General features: G+C 41.6%; 1 protein-coding gene across 5 annotated transcripts in view; it reads left to right on the top strand.

Annotated features, from left to right (window-relative positions):
• LOC149012085 (SH3 domain-containing protein 1-like) overlaps positions 1–16,125 on the top strand; it is a 137,912-nt gene extending 121,787 nt beyond the window's left edge. For 3 of the 5 annotated variants that reach the window (XM_089159509.1, XM_089159511.1, XM_089159507.1), the window contains one exon: positions 15,770–16,123. In XM_089159509.1, coding sequence (XP_089015635.1) covers positions 15,770–15,880 — 111 coding nt within the window. In that variant the 3' untranslated portion in view covers positions 15,881–16,123. Of the gene's footprint in view, positions 1–15,769 lie in introns of all 5 variants that reach the window. The other 2 variants (XM_089159512.1, XM_089159510.1) reach the window with 2 other exon arrangements.
• The last annotated feature ends 5,091 nt before the right edge of the window (positions 16,126–21,216 follow it).

The raw sequence follows: 21,216 nt of genomic DNA, 5'->3' as shown, positions 1-21,216 counted from the left end.
GTTCGGGAACTGCCAGCTTATAATGTTATCCTCGGGCGACCATCTTTATCCAAGATAGGTGCTATTGTTTCGACAAAACACCTGAATATAAAATTCCCGACTGATATGGGAATCGGTCAAGTTTCCTCTGACCAGAGGATCTCTTGGCAATGTTACGTTGCCTATTTAAAAGACAAGGAGGGCCCGAGGAAGGTGACTACCCTACCTATAGAAGTCCGAGACGATCGGGAAGAAGCAGAAATGCAAAGGCCCGAACCAGTGGAGAAGCCGGAGCAAATCCAACCGTGTACCGAAGATAAGAAGAATATTACTTATATCGGGTCTGAACAGCTGGAGGAATTCAAAGATGAGTTGAAGTTATTTCTTCAACAGAATAATGACATATTTGCATGGTCTGCTGAAGACATGCTAGGAATCGATCGGGTTGTCGCAGAGCATAAACTCTGGATAGATCCGAAGGTGAAACCAGTGATACAGAAAAGGAGAAATTTCTCCATTGAAAAGTATGAAGCCATTCGGGGCGAAGTTGAAAAACTGAAGAATTCTGGTTTTATAGAACCAATTGAATGCCCAACTTTGTTAGCAAACGTGGTAATGGTAAAAAAGGCGAATGGGAAGTGGAGAATGTGTATAAACTACACAGATCTCAACAAGGCTTGCCCTAAAGATTGCTATCCGTTGCCTCGGATTGACCTCTTGATAGATGCGACTGCAAGATATGAAACTCTAAGTTTCATGGATGCCTACTCAGGGTATAATCAGATCCTTATGAATAAGGAAGATGAGAAGTTTACGGCTTTCATGACTGATCGTGAAAGCTACTATTATAAAGTCATGCCGTTTGGCCTGAAGAATGCAGGAGCTACGTATCAAAGGGTCGTCAACAAGATTTTCAAAGATTTAATAGGAAAGAATGTTGAAGCTTATGTTGACAACATGCTTGTGAAGAGCTTTACAAAAGCAAATCATATTGCAGATTTGACTGAGGTATTCTCGGTACTGCGAAAATATCAAATGAAGCTGAATCCAGAAAAGTGCGCCTTTGGAGTTTCCTCAGGCAAATTTTTGGGCTTCATGGTATCACAGAGAGGTATTGAGGCTAATCTTGCCAAAATATAGGCTCTGGTTGATATGGAGGCTCCTAAAACTGTTCGTGATGTGCAGTGTTTAACAGGGAGAGTTGCCGCTTTGAATCGATTCATCTCCAAGTCTGGAGAAAAGTGTTTGCCATTCTTCAAGGCACTCAAAGATTTGAGGGGCAACAAGGAAGCAAAATGGACCGAAGAATGCTAGAAAGCTTTCGAGGAGTTAAAAGAAGCACTCAGACAACCGCCGATCTTGTCCCGACCAGAGAAGGGGGAAATATTACAACTATATCTAGCGACGTCCCTTTCAGCGGTCAGTGCAGTACTTGTTCTTGAGAAAGATAAAAAACAGTGGCCGATTTACTATGTGAGCCACGTATTGCTAGATGCGGAGACACGATATTCGCAGATTGAGAAGCAGGCTCTGGCTTTCATGATGGCCGCCAGGAAGCTAAGGCCATACTTTCAGGCTCATCCAATTGAGGTATTTACAACTTTTCCTCTCAGTAAAGTTCTTAATAAACCTGATTTATCTGGAAGGATGGTGTCCTGGTCGGTTGAACTCAGCGAGTTCCAAGTGAGCTTTAAGCCCAGAACGGCAATCAAGGCTCAGGCGCTAGCCGATTTTGTAGTAGAAACTACTGCACCAGTGGAGTCCACCATTGAGGATCCCATTATACCAACCACTTGGGAGGTATATGTGGATGGTTCGAGTAATAAAGATGGAGCAGGAGCTGGAATTCTATTGAAAAGTCCAGCAGGATTTATTATTCGATATGTTTTGAGATTTGCATTCGGAGCAAGTAATAACAAAGCAGAATATGAGGCTCTGATAGCTGGACTTTGGTTGTCAAAAGCATTGTCTATTGCAGATGTTATTATTTATAGTGACTCTCAACTTATAGTCAACCAAGTCCAGGGGGAGTATGGTATTAAAGAACCACGCTTGCAGAAATATCAAGAGATAGTGCAGGCATTTCAAAACCAATTTCGGAATTTGAAGATATCTCAGATTTCGAGGAATGAAAATTCAGTGGTAGATGAGCTATCCCGACTAGCCAATGCCAAAGAAAAGAATCTAGACCCTTCGGTCTACATTGAAGAGATAACATTTCCAAGTTATCATGAGAAAGAAATTTCTTATATTGAAGCAGAGCGTTGCTGGATGGATCCGATAATTGAGTATCTGAGAGATGACAAATTACCTGAGGATCTGAAAGAGGCAAGGTTGATCAAGATACGATCGGCGAGATTTGTCATTCAGAATGGGAGACTATACAAAAGATCTTATTCTGGACCCCTTATGAGATTTATAGGCCCCGAAGGAGCAAAGTCAGCTTTGGCTGAGGTTCATGAAGGAATTTGTGGGGCTCACATGGGTGGACGAGCCCTGGCCCACAAAATTCTAAGACTTGGGTTATATTGGCCTAAGATCCAAGAGGCTGCTATGCAGTATGTTTGTCAATGTGGCAACTGTCAAATTCATGCTACAAAATCGAAGCACCCGGTGGAAACCATGACTTCAATTCTAGATCCCATTCCCTTTGCGATGTGGGGAATTGATATCATGGGCAAATTCACCAAAGCGTCAGGCGGACGGGAATATCTGATAGTAGCAATTGATTACTTCACGAAATGGGTTGAAGCTAGTGCACTAGCAACAATTACAAAGAAAAAAGTGGAGAAATTTGTGCTTGAGTCAATCATATATCGCTTTGGGATTCCAAAGATTATCGTCACTGACCATGGTACTCAATTCGACTGTCCACAATTTGAGCAATTTTGCGGAACATATATGATCGAGCATCGTATGTCCTCAGTGGCATACCCCCAGAGCAGTGGACAAGTCGAGGTTACTAACCGAACGCTACTGGAGGGGATAAAGAGAAGACTTGAAGCTGACAAGGCTTCTTTGGTCGAAGAACTTCATAATGTACTGTGGGCCTATAGAACTACGGTTCGAACACCCACAGGAGAAACTCCATTCAGGTTAGCATATGGGTCCGAAGCATTGGCACTGGTGGAGATAATGGCGGGGACATTACGGGATCGAGAGTTCGAGGAAAAAGCGAATGAGCAAGGACTGCTTGATAGTCTTGATTTGTTGGATGAAGTTCGGGCAAAGGCAATAGCACGAACTCAACATTATCAAAGAAGGATAGCGTCTCATTATAATACTCGAGTGAAGAATTGTCGGTACTTAGCCGGAGATTTGGTGTTCAGAAACACCTTAGCTTCCGACCCACGTCACCAAAGAAAATTGGACCCTTCCTGGGAAGGACCTTATATGGTTGTAAAACCAGTTGGTTCAGGAGCTTACAGGCTGAAGAACATCAACACCCAGAAAGAGTTGGATCGTTCGTGGAATGCCAGGCATCTCAAAATTTTTTATCCTTGATGATGATTTCAATTTTGTTCGTGATATAAACATTTTCAACTCAATCAATGCAATTTTTGGCTTTCAACAAATTATCTTTTGATTGGGGGCATCATACACCACATTCAAGAACAAGATCCAACTATAAGGCATCGGATGAAAATCCATGTGGGTCCTTTCAACACTTATGGAATTTTTTCGGAAATCCTTAAGTAAAGGCATCGGTTTAAAACCCGAGTGAGTTCCTTCTCAGACTTATTGTATTTCTCCGGAAATCCTTAAGTAAAGGCATCGGTTTAAAACCCGAGTGAGTTCCTTCTCAAACTTATCGTATTTCTCCGGAAATCCTTAAGTAAAGGCATCGGTTTAAAACCCAAGTGAGTTCCTTCTCAGACTTATTGTATTTCTCCGGAAATCCTTAAGTAAAGGCATCGGTTTAAAACCCGAGTGAGTTCCTTCTCAGACTTATTGTATTTCTCCGGAAATCCTTAAGTAAAAGCATCGGTTTAAAACCCGAGTGAGTTCCTTCTCAGACTTATTGTATTTCTCCGGAAATCTTTAAGTAAAGGCATTGTTCTAAACAACTAAGACCTAGTACAACAGCGATTCAAGTGACTAGCAAAGTTCAAGATGAAGTTAATTTCTTATTGCTTCAAAAGACCAGAAGAGGCCGGTCTCAACATCAAACATAAGATTACAAAGAGCTGGATACAATCTTCGGTCAAAAAAGAAAGTCATCATCGATGATCATTAAGAAGTCATACAGGATCGGCACAACTTTGCTAGAACAAACACATGAGTCAATCATTGGTATGGATTCAAGGAAAAGAAGAGGAGAAATGAGGATTACAAAAAACATTTTAGTATGTATAAAATCCTCCGCAATTTCATACTCTTTGTCCAGCTTGTCCAGGAGAAGTATGGTCCTTGACCAAACTTGCATTCAAGGCGAGCTCGTCATAATTGACTCCTTCCAGGGGAGAATAAACAGGAGAATCTTCCAGATAATGCATAATATCTGGATCGGAAGGCGGAGGATCAATCTTATCTTTGGTCCAGTCAGGAGGAGGAAGGCCCAGGTTGGTAAATACTTCAGGATGGCAAACAGCACTGTAGGGAGTCGTATCAAAATGAGGATCCTTCCTTAATATTGATTCCCATACTTCGTTCTCACCATCCCGGTACGCCTACAAGTTATAAGCATTCAGCATATCAACAAAGGGCTTACTGTGTAAATACTTGAAGACGCAGGCTCTGCGAACATCAGTTGGAAGGGATTCGGGCAAAGGAACAACAGCTTGCCTTTGGGGTAATGTTTCAGATCCTTTGGCTCCTGACTTTCCAACTCCTCATTCCAGTTGCCGGATCTTCTCCCTGGCATCATCCAAGTCTGACCGAAGACGATCGATCACCGAATTCTTTTCTCCTACAACCTCCCAAGCTAGTTTCCTAAGGCAAGCAATCTCAGCATCTTTAGCTTCAGAGATTTCCTGGAGCCTGGAAACTTCATTGCTCAACCTATTGAGCCTAGAGACTGCTTCCACTTGGTTGTGGAAGTTACCAAGAAGACTCCCGCAAACAACTTCCGAGTAAAAGGAGCGGAAGAGTAATATTCGAATCAAAAGATAATGAAGAAAGACTTACATCACCAGTGACTTCATAAAGACTTCATCTGGAAGTTTGGAAAGAACTGCGCTCTCAGAAGTCATTCGAGTAGCAGTGCACCATTCCAACGCTCTATCAAACTCATTTGACACTAATTTGGGCGAAGGATGAGAAGGATGAGCTACACCAAGAGAAGGATGAGCTGCATCACTTGTCACCCGACGGCGCTTCCTGGTGGCAAAATCCTCCAACTCCAAAGGAGAGGAGGAGGATGCCAAACAAGCACTGGAATTGGAAATAGGAGCAGCACCTGCTGGGACCACACCTTCATCAGACGCCAACATAGTTGCCTCAGATGCCCGAAGAGTCTCCTTCGGAGGTGCACCAACGGTCTCTGCAGCAGGGGCGTCAGCAGCGCCATCAACAACGGAGTGATCAAGATCTTCCTGGGAAAAACGAGCGATCACTTCGGGCAGAAGAGGCGTAGGGACGGCATCAATAGAAACTGTGGGAATCTAACTTGAAGATTCACCAACAACAGTCGCCTTACGCTTGGAGGATTCACTAGCTGAAACCACCTCACTGGCCCCAACCACCGCCGACGAAACGATTTTCTTACAAGATTTCGTTCTAATAAAGTTCGGGTTGATCTTGGGAGCCACTATATAAACAGAAAAGCCGTATCAGTACAGATATCCAACAACGAAAGAAAAGAGGGAAAACCCTAGTTCTCTATCACCTATGAAAAACCCGATTAAATAAACCCCAAGTATTACTACTGTGCAGTTTACTCAGAGGGAAGGGGGAAAGAGATGAGTAATCAAAAAACTCACTTGTTCAGAAGTTGATAGAGTTATTGTTGGAGTACGAGGAATACGGAAGGAAGCAGGAGGACGGAATGTCGCTTTAGCAAATCTAACTTGTAGATAGCAGGATAGATGGAGAGTACCCACGAAGGCTTTAAATAGCCTCAGGTATTAAGACGACGGTTGAGAGCTAAAGACAACCAATGGCCCAGATCGAAATGATGCTTCGAAATCCGCAACAAGCAAGATCAACGGTCGGAGGGAGGCCATATGGAAACATGTGGAGGCGAGCGCCCGATGCAGGGATACCTCCAATCGTCGCACCGCCATTGTGATAATGGATGTATTACCGATTCATTGGAAACAGTGAATGGTATACCAAAGCAAGGAAACGTTTGGACTTCGCAGATACCAGAAGGGAAACGTGCGGACTTTGCAGTAAATGAAGGAAAGGGGAAGATTAATGCATCTTTCCAAAACGTATCTTCATAATATCTCTACAAGATTATTATTCGTCGAGGAATGTGAAATTAAGTGATAAGTTTTATCATTTATATTTTGATATTCAAGACAAGATTTCAGCAGGAGACGAGGAAATAGTAAAGCCAACATGAAAAAGAAGTGTGTATTCATTAGCAAGAAGATCAATCTTTACAAAAAAAAAAAAAGATAACTCCCTAAGCCTCTTCTTCATTGTTGCCCGAGGAGCCTTGGTCAAGAGGACATTTCTCAGGATCTTGAGAAGAGCCTTCCTCAAGATTAACGTTGTCAGAGTCCTCTTTAGCAGCAGCTTGTGACTCGGCTTGTGACTTTTCCTCTGGAAGTGCCGGCTCGTCAGCCAGATATGCCTCATATTGTGGGTCAGCTGGAAAAGGATCATCTTCTTCCCGAGCCCAACCTGGGAGATCCATGCCTAATTTCCCGAAGACCTCTTTATGGCACACCTCACGAAAGGGAGCAGTATCGAAGGACGGGATTGATGTGAGAATTTGCTCCCAAACGTCATTCTGCCCCAAGCGATAAGCTTGGACGTTGTAGGCACCCAATAGCTTGGAGAAAGGTTTGCTGTTCAGGTATTTCCAAACACAATCCTTCCGAAGCTCTGGCTTGATGTGCTCGGGCTTGCTAGGAATCGCCAACTTCAAGTATTCTTCGTTCTCAATACATTTAAATTCAAGCCTGTCACCGAACAACGTGGCAGCTTCTTTTTGCTTCCTGGCCTCGCGCTCGGTAGCAACAGCACGAGCCTTTAAAGAATTAAGGGCCTCCTTAAGGGAGTTCAATTCTTCCTCGTGCTTCCTTTGCAGCTCCTCGGCAACTGCAGTAAGCCGGTCTATCTCAGAATTGGCTTTGGCCAAATTCTCTTCACATGTTTGCAGCAAGGAGCTGTTGCGGCCAACCCGGCTCAACGCTTCCATGTGTTGATAGAAGCTCAACACAGCATTCCTGGGAAGGCAAAAATTATCAGAAGAAGTCATAAGAAATTGTGAAAAAATAAGTAAGCAAGAAGACCGGTACCTTGTGGATTGACTAATAAGGGCAACGTCATCCAGGGTTTCAAATTCCTGGAGATCAGAAGGAACAAGACTGAGGGAGCTCCACTCTGCAGCTTTCTCAGGATCCTGTGTCACCCTGTCGGTCAACTTCAGGGTCCACTGGGGGGTGAAGACCTCCTCACAATCCGCAGAATTTTTGGATTTTTTGTGGGAGGAAGCATCAACTTTATCATGCCTCCTTTTGGTTCGGACGGAGGAGGAAACATTAGACCTCTCCACCATTGGCTTCTTCCCTTTACCCGAAGCATCAGCCACGGGCCTGATATTCCTGATACCCCTGTAAGAGGGGTCGGGAGAGGGAACTAAAGCCTCTTGATCAACGGTCAAGGCTCTAGGCGATCGTTGCTCGGCCGTCACAACGGCCCTAGCGGCCTTCACTTGCAAGTTCTCGGGGTTCATTGTTGGAGGCACTGCAAAGAAGAGTAAGAGTCAGAATTAAAGACGTATCACTTCAGTAAAATTAAAAGATGATGGTTAGAAGCTCACAATGAGCCAAGCCCTAGTATTGAAGAATGGAGTTATACTCCACCTCAAGTCCATGTATCTCTTGATACCATGGAATGGATTTGATCTTCCTGATGGCCGCCTCGTCTTCTTTGGATAAGGGTAGGCCTCGGTTATTCTCAGAAGAAGAAGTACACCGCCTCCAGACGGTCGGGAAGTTAAGATTTGATGGAGGCGCTCGACAGAAAAAGTATCGTTCGCGCCATCTTTTGTGGTTAGAAGGGCAAGTTCCTTTGACAAGGATGCTGCCCCTCCAATCAAGTTCAGCCTTATTGCGTTTGGACAGAAAAACCCAGCCGGGAGGATGGGAGATAGCAAGAACATGAAAATGCACAAAGAGAGAAAAAGATGGCGTAATGCCAAGTTCAAAACACAAACCCAAGAAGCCGACGATGAGACGCTAGCTATTGGGAATGAGCATTCCAGGACAAATGTCCCAATGATTCAGAACGGCTGAGAACAAAGGATTAAAAAAGGGAAAGCGAACCCCGCTTTCCAATGCATCTATGTACAGAGAAAATTCACCCGAAAGGGTTGATTCAACCCTCTCATCAGGATGGGGAGCCCTAACCTGATAAGAGGAAGGAAAATCAAAATCTTGGATTGCTGAAAGAAGGGTTTCCTCCTTGAAAATGGAGGGAACAGAACCCAGTCCGCCATCGGACCTGGAAGTTTGAGGCTGCCTAGAAGACTTGGCAATTACCTTAGAAGTCTTAGAAGATCCAGACTCAGGAAAGACAGAAGGAGTTTCGGTTTTTCTCTCTAAACCTTTTTGAGAAACTTCAGCAAACTCGCACCAGAGGACAGTTAGGGTTTTGTTATCACTATCCGACTGTTCGGAAGAAGGAGAAGCAAAAGCTTCATTACCACTACTATTACTAACACTGGATACTTGAGAAACCCTATTATCTGCCATTACTTGTTTCAGTAAGGTACAAAAAGAAAAAGACCAGTAAACTTACTGATTCAGTGAGGCAAAAGCTTGAGAGCAGGAAGGCGCGAAGCAGACGACAAAGGTTCAAATTCCGGACAAGAAGAATGAAACCTGCGAAGACAACGAACCGCTTTTAAAGCACCCGCATGAGTGTTCAGGAATCTCAACGATCGAGATTGATTCAAAATCAACGATCGTGATTAGAAGACATTTTGAAAGTTTGAACTCACGAATCCGAAACAGGCGTTCGGAAACCGTCGCTTGGGTTACGTGAGACACAACGGATTGACTGCAAGAAGACACGTGGCATTACCCTCACAACGCTCGAGGAAAAGTGACCACCGCATTAAATGTGATATGACATTTAATGGAACACGCAGAGACTATTGCCTGACGAAGAACCCAGTTAAAAACCAAGCCCTCGGGATCGACCGAACGCTTGGTCTGGAGGGCTCGTGATATGGAGAAAATATGATCGAACCGGGTTCATACCTGGTTTGATCCTCGACTCCGGTCGAGACAGAAGGATTCGACTCTCTCCCGAGCGAACCGAATCCGTAAGGTGGCTTGCTGAGGAAGAAAACTTATTCAGCTACAAGCACGCCCTAATTCAACTTATGGATTAGGTTAATTACCCTAATGATGGCAGACTCGAATGGACGGCGGCGGCTAATCATTATCGAAGGGATAAACATCGCATAACCTAGAGGTTATCTCAGGAGTCCTCTATTAGTCCAAACTAGTAGAAGTCTATCGCTCAACGGATCTAACTGTTAAGATCCAACGACTATCCGAAGAAGGCTCAAGTGCATCCGACGAAGGAGATTCGAAGGTACACTATATAAACCTCACTACCATACGAGGTGAAAAAGAGAAAAAATACAGACTGGTAGACGTAAACTATCAGAGGCTTACGATTTAGATCACCTTTCCCAGTTCTTCATTCCTTAGCTTTGTGCTTCAAGCAAAGCCGTTTGTGATTAAGTTCATCAACTGACTTAGCCTTTGGAGGTGGACTCCCGACCCCCACGGTCGGACCACATCTGACTCTTTCGTTTTGCAGGTCATCACGAGGAGAATTAAGGGCTGAGCAGATTTTGGACGCATCAGAAAGCTTGGTAGGAGTTAGACAAAGAATCATAGGAAACGTATTTAGCTATAGGATGCTTAGTACACGATCTAATTCCTTTTCTAACAACAATAGAGAGGTCAGAAGAAGATACCTCAAGGATACTTACAGGATCTGAATCTGGATTAGGAAATTTAAATGGTAACATGTCTTAACCTTCTCTACCTGTTGTTGCCGACTGGTTTTCTTCCTCTAATAGGTTTGCACATCCTTGCTTTGGTCAATTTGCCTTTGAAAGACCTCAATAGTGTGCCTTACAGGAGTGGTCTCCCCATGGATAGGATCCTCACAAGTTTCAGATGGGGAAAGGGAAGACTAGGTGTCTACATGTATATTGACTGAATGCTCCCCCTGCTCAGGGATCTCTTCCTAAACCTCTAACTAAGGCTGAATTAGGGTTGGTAGGTCTCTATATGTGACAGGAACATCCAAAGTGGAAAAACACCTCTACTCTTGGAGTCTCCCCCCAGGGAGGTGTATAATGAGTAAACTCATTAATGATGACATCCATGGACACTATTGTCTTCCTTGAAGGAGGATGGTAACATTTGTAACCTTTTAAGTAGTAGAACACCCCAGAAAAATGCAGCGGAGCCACGAGGTTCCAACTTACTCTTATGGGTCAAAGTTTTGGCATAATACACACAACCAAATATCCTTTGAGGAATTATAAAGGAAGATGTCCCTTAAAGACTTCATTGGGGCATTTGAAATCAAGGATTCTACTAGGCATCCTACTCATGAGGTATGATGAAGTGAGAACTGCATCACTCCAATATTGGTCGGGGACATTCATGGCAATTAGAAGAGAACGAACAATCTCTAAAAGATGCCTATTCTTCCGTTCAGCCACTCGATTTTGGGCCGCAGTAGCAAAACAACTAGTCTAATGTATTATGCCATAATTAGAGAGGTATCTCTGAAATTCTTTTTCATTATACTCGGTTCCATTGTCACTGCGAAGGACCTTCACAGTGGCATTAAATTGAGTTTTAACCATATTATGAAAATCTTGAAAACATCGAAAAAACTTCATTTTTTTTGTTTTAAAAGATAAATCCATGTGGAGCGAGATTGACAATCAATAGAAGTAACAAAAAAACGATGGCCAGTAATAGATATACGGCGACAAGGCCCCCACACATCACTATGAATTAACATAAAAGGAATAGAACTTATATTATTATAAGAAGGCAAATAACTTGAACAAATTTGTTTAGTAAAATCACAAGCTTCACAAAAAAATTTCATATGACAAGATGAGACTAAATCGGGGAAACGTGTTCTCAGAGTTCCTATAGGGGGATGGCCTAGCCTACGATGCCACTAGTGGAGAGCTGACAAATTGACCGGATGAGGAGTAGCAAGCATAGCAAAAGAAGAGGCTCTATTCTATTCCAACAAGTAGAGGCCGTTGTCTAGTTTACCACGTCCAATCTCCTTCCCCATTACCAGATCTTGAAAAACACAGTAGGAGGGAAAAAATGTTACCGTACAATTCAAATCATTGGTAAGACTACTAATGGAAAGAAGGTTAGTGGAAAAAGATGGAACATGTAAAACTGAAGACAAAGAAAGGGACGGTGAATGTTGTATGGATCCCTTTCTAGCAATGGAAGAGTAAGAACCATCAGCTATACGGACATTATCTTTCCCTGAGGTAGGTAAATAATTCAAGAAAAGAGAAGCAGAACCTGTCATATGGTCCGTTACTCCAGTATCAATAATCCATGGAGCAAAAAGTAAAGAAGCATGGAAGCCGTTAAATACGGTACCTGAAGTAGCAAGGTAGGAATTCAAATGTGCAGTTGACGAGGCATTAGAAGAGGCAGTGGCAGCAGCAGTGGTAGACAACTGTAGAATGCGCCTTAGAGCAAGCAATTCTTCTTGGGAAAAACCAATATTTGAAGTAGGTGTGGTAGAAATAGTATTTGAATAATGAGCCTTGGGTTTGCCCTTCTTTTGAGCCTTTTTTTTTCAAAATCTGCAGGTTTCCCATATAATTTCCAGCATGTGGCTTTGGTATGATAAGGCTTGTGGCAATGCTTACACTTAACCATATCTTTGACTGATTCTGTTCGGGACACCATAGTCACACTCTGAAGAGCAGATTTTTCCACTATCGGGTTATGTAACATAGTCAAACTCTCTCCTCACATTGAACAAGTGCATAGGATTGCTCCAATGTAGGATAGGGAGAGCGACTCAAAACCTGTACTCAAATCGGATTATACTCCACATTTAAGCCAGCCAAAAAATCATACACCCGAATTTTGTCAACATATTTCCTATAGGCAACAATATCATCAGGATTAGTCAGTTGGTAGTCACCATAATGGTCTAACTCTTGCCAGAGAGAGTATAATTCAGCATAGTACTAGACAACTGTCAGCTCTTTCTGTGTGGTCTTATGAAGTTTCTTGTGTAGCTCATAGATCTACGCATCATTCCCTAGTTGTCCATAAGTCTCTTTAGTAGCTTTCCAAATCTAGGCTGTTGTATCCAACAATAAATATCCCCTGGCTAGATTTGGATGCATGGAATTCAAGAGGAATGACATGATAAGAGAGTCATGTGAAATCCACTTATCCTGAAGAATGCCAGCAATCAAAGGTTTGGTTGTAGTGCCCATAATATGACCGACTAGACCTCTTCCAGTAATTGTCAAATAGGCAAAACGAGAGCAGTTCAAGTAATTGGTTCCATTGAACCTAACAAAGAGTGATGGAAGGTTGGGATAATTTTCATGACTTGTCGGAACTGCAGAAACATTTGGTGTAGTCATATCAGTCCACTCACGAAGAACACCACCAAAAACAATTTTGAACAAACCCGCTGAAAATTCTGATCAAACCTTCTGAAAATTCTGAGCAAACCTGATGGAAGGGCTGATCAAATTTGCTGGAGAAAAATCTGATAAAACCTGCTGTTCTGCAGACTGCAAACTGGTTCTGAAAATATCCTGGGAAGGTGTAAAAGGTCAAAAAATATATTTGAGCAGTGGTATTTTTCGGATTCAATGTTGCAGTAATTTTCTGCTCAAGACTGCATAAAACCTACTGTTAGAAGAATCTGAAACATCACAGGAGGTGTAAAACTCCAAAAAAACAAATTCTGCATTGTAGTAGAGAAGAGAATAGCAGAAACAAAGGAGAAACAAATGAGAAAGGAGAGAAGGAAGAAGCTGTTAATGGCAGAAACACAGCCAGAAAGAGAGCAGAGGCGGAAGAAGAAAGAAGGGGGAAAAAATCAATAAAGAGATAGGCGGAAGAAAAAAAAAATAGAGTGTTTTTTTCTTCTTGGTGTTGTAGAACACAAGAGGAAGAAGAAACAAAGGAGAAGGAGAGGAGACAATGCTGGCTATGGAAGAAATAGAAAGAAATAAAAAGCCAAGGTGGAAGAAAGAAGAGAGAGGAAAAAAATCGTGGAAGAAAGAAGAGAGAGGAAAAAAATCGTGGAAGAAAGAAAATAGGAAAAGAAAGAAAAAAAAAATACCTTTTTTCGATTCTAATTTAACTTGGCTGTGATGCCATGTGGAAATAAATGAATCCTTAGGTAATCAATGTGACCCCTAAGCTTCCTATTTATAATAATGTGAAATATACAAAGTTACATAATTACCCTCACTAACCAGCTGAATAATAATAACTTGAACCAAGAAAACCAACCCACACTTGCAATTTTCTCGAAGTAGCTTTATAGATGAGTTTCTCTTCCTGGTTTCGGTTCACCATTTCTTCCAGCTTCTCAAGTCAGAGCTTTAGTCTCCTTACTTCATCAGCGTAAGCTACCAAGGATAGTTTGTCTTCTTTCCTTGTCTCCACTACCAAAATTCCAGGACTTACCCTATGCGAATCGATTCCGATAACCTGACCATTCACGCACTCCGGTAGCATTCGATTGGTATGGCTTTGTTGGAACCATCTTTACCTTCAGGAACAAAAATTTCAGAGATGAATGGGCTGAATTCGCGATTGAAAAATGTTCTTCAACAGAATGTTGTTCATCAGTAGAATCGGCCATGGTTAACCTCTGATTCACGCCCTGAATACGAACACATTCATTATCTGGAACAAGAAACCTAGAGGTTGCAATGCTCGAATAAAGATCCTCCAAGATAGTACTTCCTTCAGCGGATCCTTGTTTCGTCACTTGCTCCACGCTCAAATCACTCTGCACCAAATCTGATTCAAGACAGATATTTCTGATGCTCAAATGCACCAAATCCAATTCAAGGCTCTCCTTGGATTGCTCACTCCCGACGGTTGCAACCCTATCTCAACGGTTTCTCTTCCACTGTGGTCGCCAAACTCAGCTTCTAGTGCTTCGAAGAAATCATACCATGTTGTGAACAGAACTCATTGATTCATCTGACAAAACCATTGCAGAGCCTCCCCATCCATGTGAAACTGAGAAATCAAGAGACGGAACTCTTTGTCAGTGCCATAATAGTCGAAGAAACGTTGAAGCAAGTGAATCTCACGGAATAACACCCATATATATTGAGCTCGTAATGGTACCTCGCAATTCAAAAGTCTCTCTACGGCTGAAGAATGAGCGTGTTCTTGGGCCATCGTGGAAACATAGATGTCTAGCTGTGGTGATCCGTCCGCTGGGATTTATCATTGGCTGGCTGTTGCAGACCAATGTTATGATTCTGGATTTTGATGCTTAGAAAAGAGGAATTCAGACGGGGAGAACAGCAATTCAGAAGATTGGGAATTGGGAAAGAATAAGAAGCACACAGAGAGAAATAAGGATTTTGAGAATTAACTTTCTTCATTACCCCAAACATCTGTCTCGTATTACATTTATAATAAGGTATCCCTCTCTTGTTATGACCAATACTGACATTAATATTCACTTACCATGACCATACTACCCCACTTAACTTCCCAACCCAATATACCCTTACAGTTATCCCAACATAGCCCTTAACCAAGATGGTAACTGATTATCAAGCTTAGATTAGTTTCTGTCAAGCACAAGATTGATCCGTATGTAAATTTAAGAAGGCTATATCATTGGCTGCTGCATTACTGTACTGGCAACTCATATATCAATTGACTCTATTTTAATAGGAAACTCCAGTATTAATTTGCAATGACCTGAAGCTTTGAAGCAGTTTAAAGGGGAGTGTTAGTGCTGGGGAAAGTCCTACATCGATGAGACCTTGGATGCCTTTATATATCAGTCCTTGAATAATTCTTAGACTTTGGGCCCTCAAAGACCAGGTGAGCCTGTCCATCTAATTGCTTAACTTTTTTATGATGGACAGTGCAACATAACTGAACCCTGAAAAATGGATTAGTCAACTCTTAATCGGTAACCCTAGTTTCTATCCAAACTTTAAGGGAGTTGATTTAAAGCAAGTTGTCTTAAACTCTGAACTACATCATGATGCAAATAAGTTGCCTATTAAGTCAAAACAGGGTATGTGCTACAAGAAACAAAGAGATACATTGGATTGAGTCAGGTTGCTCATGCCGAAGCAAGGTTATTCCTTAGCACAACTCCAGTCTTTTCTGCTTGGAAATGCCTACTTAAGTTAATTTGAAGATCAGTTTAGATTTATTGTGCTTTAGGTCAGAGTCTGACCCTAATTGCTTGGAGCCTGATCCTACTTGCTGAACTGGTACTTGTGAATTAGTTTTGTTCTATCAACTTTTAAACATTTGAAGATGCTTGTAAATGGAAAGCTAGGCCCTTTCTTTGAGATTGAGTTCCTTTAATTTATTTATTTATTATATTATTTCTTCCTATTATTCACTAGGTAGCTCCAAATGGATGGTCTGAAGTTGAGAATAAGGACAAGGTTGGATGGTGTCCCTCTGCTTATATTGAAAGACGAGTTGAAGATCCAACAAGCAAAGTAATTGAATGAACATAACCATCATGGGGCCAAGCCTCACCACTTTATTATAATGTATATGCATCACCATGTACTGTACCTTCCGTTATGTACCATATTGTAACATGGTTATTTTTAGTGAGCTGTAAATAAATCTCAAGCTTTCTGTAGATACATGATAACGGGGTAAAAGGTGTCCCTGTTCTTATGTTGGTTAATAAATGATTCTTATCTAATTGTAGTAGAATCAAATATACTCTCTCTCTCTCTCTCTCTCTCTCTCTCTCTCTCTCTCTCTCTCTCTCTCTCTCTCTCTCTCTTGTATGTATATCGTATCATATCATACTGCTAGTACCATAGAAGCGCGAACTACTAGAGGAAAATGACTACATATTATTTACTAAAGTACCTTGAATCTCGTTAACTAATTGGATATGATTAATGAATCAACTATTTAAGTAAAATGTGAAAGGGCATCTAAAACTGTGACTAGCACACGGTTCTTTTTGCATTTAATTTTCTTTGAATAGATGCTTGCATTTTTCCTACAAAGAAACAGATAAAATTAATAATATTAAGTAAAATCAAAGGCCATCTAACCCATAATCCTTTGCATTATTTTTATTAAATTATATGTGCACACATTTTAATTTTATTCTTGGAACAAGTAAATGCAATCTAACATTTGTTGCAAACCTTTTCTTTCTCAGATGATGCTTTACTACCTACACAAGGTATCATTTTTATAGACCGAAGTGTGCCATTGTTCACTTTTTCTCCAAAAAATATGTTGCTAACCTTGTGGTCTTATAGCTGAGTGACATCTGGAAACATTTGTTGCTAACCTTGTGGTCTTATAGCTGAGTAACATCTGGATGTCCAACTCATACTAGAGATGGGAACCAATAGATCACAACTCATTTGAGCTCAGCTCCTCGGCCTATAATGAACCACCACTTCCGGACTTGGAGGAGAAAATCCTCGTGGTATGGTAGATCATGTGCCTCTCTATTCCTAGGGGTGTAAATGGACCGGATTCGGATCGGATAGTGGTAATACCATATCCGCATCCTGTTATATTCGGACGGATTCGGATAATAATCGGATAGCTATTTTCTTAAGGAGATTCTTCCAAATGGGCATTAATACAAATTGAATACAAGTTTTCAACTACCTATTTACGTTTTTACCATTTTATTTGTGAAGCTAGATTTGAAATTTAATAATTTAACAACTTTGGTAGATATTTTAGTAGAAAATCTAGAAAAATAATCACATATCATAGGTAAAAAAAATTATAAAATAAGAAAAATAAACCTAAGTAAATAACTTAATCGGATAATATTATCGGAAGGATAATAATCGATAAGAAAGGGGTAATACCATATCTGCATCCTATTAGTAATCGGACGGATTCAGATACCCCTAAATGGATGCGGATGCGAATTCGGAAGCAGATTTCCGGTTATCCATTTACACCCCTATCTATTCCTTCTATTTTTGTGGTTTTTTTTGTCCTGGTCCGTTGTGCCAAAGCAAGGATGTGTCACATGTCTTTCGTTTTAACTTAAAAGTCCATAAAAGCCTAGTCATCTTCTATTTCATCCGCTTTAAATTTGGCTGGTTTGCATTAGGTTGGTTTAGGGCTTTTGGTTAAAGAGACATTTCTTGCCTCTAGTTGAGGGCTCCAACCTAGCTACAGCATAGTTACACCTTTAGGTGAATTTCTCTCACCATCTAAAGAATCTGCTGACTTAAACATCTAAAGAATTGTTGCAGTTACTTCGGTCTTCACCTAACTTGTTTTTATCTATTTAAAACAAATCTTGGTAGGGATTTCCAAATCAGCTCTTGGCAGCAACAAAAAAGATCTACATCATTTACTGTCCTACATTTGTGCGCCTGACCTACTTCCAAGCTTCTATGCATGCCACTTTGTCTTTGAGCGCTTACAACCATTCATCAACAAATTTTAGATTTTGAAACTTTTTTTCCATGAAGGTTCAAAATTGGTTGCTTGAACCAAAAACTTGAAAAAAAGGAGGGGGGCAAACCTTTGTTCCTTCTTTTCGAGGGGCAGAGTCAAGATTCAACATGGGGCCAAATAATGATAGTCCAGATCACCTCTCCATGGGGGAACACAACATTTTTTCACCACACATAACTGGTTGGCTTTAGATTGGCTTGGAGTTTTTGCCCTAAGAGACATGTCTTGCCTCTGGTTGAGGGCTTCAATATAGATACAACATGTTACACCTTCAAGTTATTTATTTCCCATGTTGCTTCTTTTTTTTTTTTTTTTTTTTTTTTTTTTTTTTTTTGGGGGGGGGGGGGGAGAATCTACTGACTTTTGCGGGTACTTCGGTCTTCACCGGATTTTTATTTGCAATAGCCGCTGTTGCCTGTAGCTAAAGGTCGAGAATGCGTCACATGGTCAACAAAGCATCCAACTGTGTTGAATTAAATTTTAACATTTAAAGAGTTTTTAATTACAAAAAAAAGTTTTATTATTTTATAAATTTGCAAAAACAAGTCCCTAAATATACCCGACTCTTAAGAATCAACGATTCTCTACCGTACACCTCTAAATCTCGTCTCCTTCTCAATGTTTCTTGTCGCTTCTCCACCTGATCCGCCAGTTCCAACCTTTGCTACCACCATTGCCATCACTGTTGTGGCTCCTCTACCTTTCCACATGACCTCGGTAAAAGTCGCCGGCGAGATCGAAAAAATTTGACCTTGTTGATTCTTGAAGTTAACCCTTTTACGAAACCAGACGTCAATCCAAAGCTAGGGCTCAATGATGTTGATCCAAATGATGACGAAGTATAGCCAAAATGGAAATGAAAATTTTGGGGCAAAAGAGGCATTAGATCCAACAAATAGGATAGATGTGGTAGAAGTAGAAGCTATAGTTGTTGAAGTTGCAGAGCTCAAGGAACCAAAGAGTGGTGTCCTAAATGAGAAGCCGCAAGTAGATGGAGTGGTAGAACCAAGAACAGATGAAGGTGATGAAGTTGATCCAAATGTAAACCGTGATTGTGTTTGTTGTGAGGAAGAGGTGTTGGTGGTGGTGCCCATGATGTTAGGGAAGGAAGAGAAAGGAGATCTAAATGGCAGTGTAGAAGAAGGTGGGCAAGGAGAGTCGTTAATTCAGTTGGGTAGATTTAGGGATTTGTTTTGTACATTAGAAAATAATAAACATTTTTTTGTAAATAAAAACCCTTTAAATGTAAGAAATAAAAATTTGTTTGCATCTATACCCTAGTTAGTTGATTTAACACCGTGGATGCTTTCTTAAACACATGGCACAATCTTGACCTATATCTGCAGGCAGCATGATGGTGACTGAGAGGGGCCCCAAATATAACCTTGCGTAGATGGTGACTGATTTAAGTAAAGGCTTAACACCCGAGTGGGACCTTCTAAGGCTTAATGAATTTCTACGGAAATCTTTGAGTAAAGGCATCGGTTTAACACCCGAGTGGGACCTTCTAAGGCTTATTGAATTTCTACGGAAATCTTAAGTAAAGGCATCGGTTTAACACCCGAGTGGGACATTCTAAGGCTTAATGAATTTCTATGGAAATCTTTAAGTAAAGGCATTGGTTTAAAATGACTAAGACCTATTCAAGCGAGGACTTCATTGAATGACAAATTTCAAAGGATAAAGTTAAGTTTCTATTTCTTTAAATGACCAGAAGGGGCTAACCTTTACAACAAAATTCTTAGAAAAATACATATGAGATAACAAGTGTTGGGATACAATCTTCTCTTGGTCAAGAAGAAATGTCACCATTGGCGATTGTGAAGAACTCCAAAAAAGGATCGAAGCAGCTTTTCCAGAAGCAACACAGAGTCAAGAAGAATGAGTCGGGAAACATATGATGACTGCTGACTGTGGAGGCATAGGTCCTCTCATCATTTGATTTTCACCCTCGGCGATTGCGAAGAATTCCGTAAACTCCCACCTACAAAATCCTCCGCAATTCCATACTCTTTATCCAATTTTTCTGAAGAAGCCTGACCTTTGGTCAGACCTGCATTCAAGGCAAGCTCTTCATAGTTGAATCCTCTGAGAGGGGACAAAGGAGGAGAGTCATCAAGATAGTGCATTATATCCGGATCTGGAATGGGCAGGTCCACCACATCCTTGGCCCAAGCAGGAAGAGGAAGTCGCAGCTTTTCAAACACTTTGAGATGACAATTTGCGTGGTGGGGAGCCGTGTTGAAATAAGGATTTCTCCTTAAAATCGACTCCCATACCTCGTTCTCGCCGTCCCAATAGGCCTGCAAATTATAAGCGTTCAACATGTTAACAAATGGCTTACTTTGCAAGTATTTGAAGATGCAAGCCTTGCGAACGTTAGTCGGAAGAGATTCGAGCAAGAGGGTAACAGCTTGCCTTGAAGGCACAGGAGTCTTACCTCTAGACCCTTTCAACTCTCCCGAAAGCTTCTCTACTTCCCGCTCCAACCTTCGGATTTTCTCCTTAGCACCATCCAAATCCGAATGGAGTTGCACGATTTCATAATTCTTCACTCGGGCAACTTCCAAAGCCTCTCCTTAAGACGAGCAATTTCGGCATCTTTGGCTTTGGATTCCTCCCAAAGTTGGGAGAGATTATTACTCAGGCTACTGAGCCTAAAAGTTGATTCCACCTACTTGTGGAAGTTATAGAAAGGCTCCTGCAATACCTCAAGAGTTAATCAAGAGAACGAAATTTTTGAAAAGAAGGCAGGGAAGAGATACAGCACAAGAGACTGTATAAAATTCATGTCCGAGACCGCAGTGAAGGCTCTGCTCTCGGCGGGCATCTGAGTAGAAGTGCACCATTCTAGTGCCTTCTCAAAGTCGCCTGTCACCAAGTCAGACCTCTTCAGCGACCAAGAAGGCTTGTACACATCATCATCATCTGATCGAGGACGCTTTCTTTTAGAAGCAGCACCCTCGGCCTCTACAAAAACCTCCTCCACAGAAGAAGGAGGAATCTCCACAGCTAGTGGAGGGTTGGAGGAAGATGCCAATGAGGCACCAGCAGGGGTTTCAGAAGTGCGAGTCATGACAGAAGGAATAACGTCCTCCTTAGGAGACCGAACGGTCTCCATCATGGAAGATGGTGGTAGAGAGGCACCAGCAGAGGCTGAGGGAATCTGAACTCTAGTAGGATCGCCAACAGCAGTCTCTTCCGATGGAACAACCTTTGGCAGTGCAGGAGTAGTCTTCTTGAAAGACTTAGCCCTTACCACATCCAAGTTAACTCTTGGAGGCACTGTGAGAGAAAACAAGTACCGTCATCCAAAAGGTCAGCCAACGCAAAAAATAAATAAGGAGAAAAACCCTAGTTGGTTGAAGTTCAGATGGTAAAG

The sequence above is a fragment of the Hakea prostrata genome, chromosome 6 (genome assembly GCF_041222555.1).
Source record: "Hakea prostrata isolate BN-2017 chromosome 6, UWA_Hpros_2, whole genome shotgun sequence".
Taxonomy (NCBI): domain Eukaryota; kingdom Viridiplantae; phylum Streptophyta; class Magnoliopsida; order Proteales; family Proteaceae; genus Hakea; species Hakea prostrata.
Note: the sequence above shows the minus strand (reverse complement) of the source record. Positions and strands in the feature narration are given on the sequence as shown.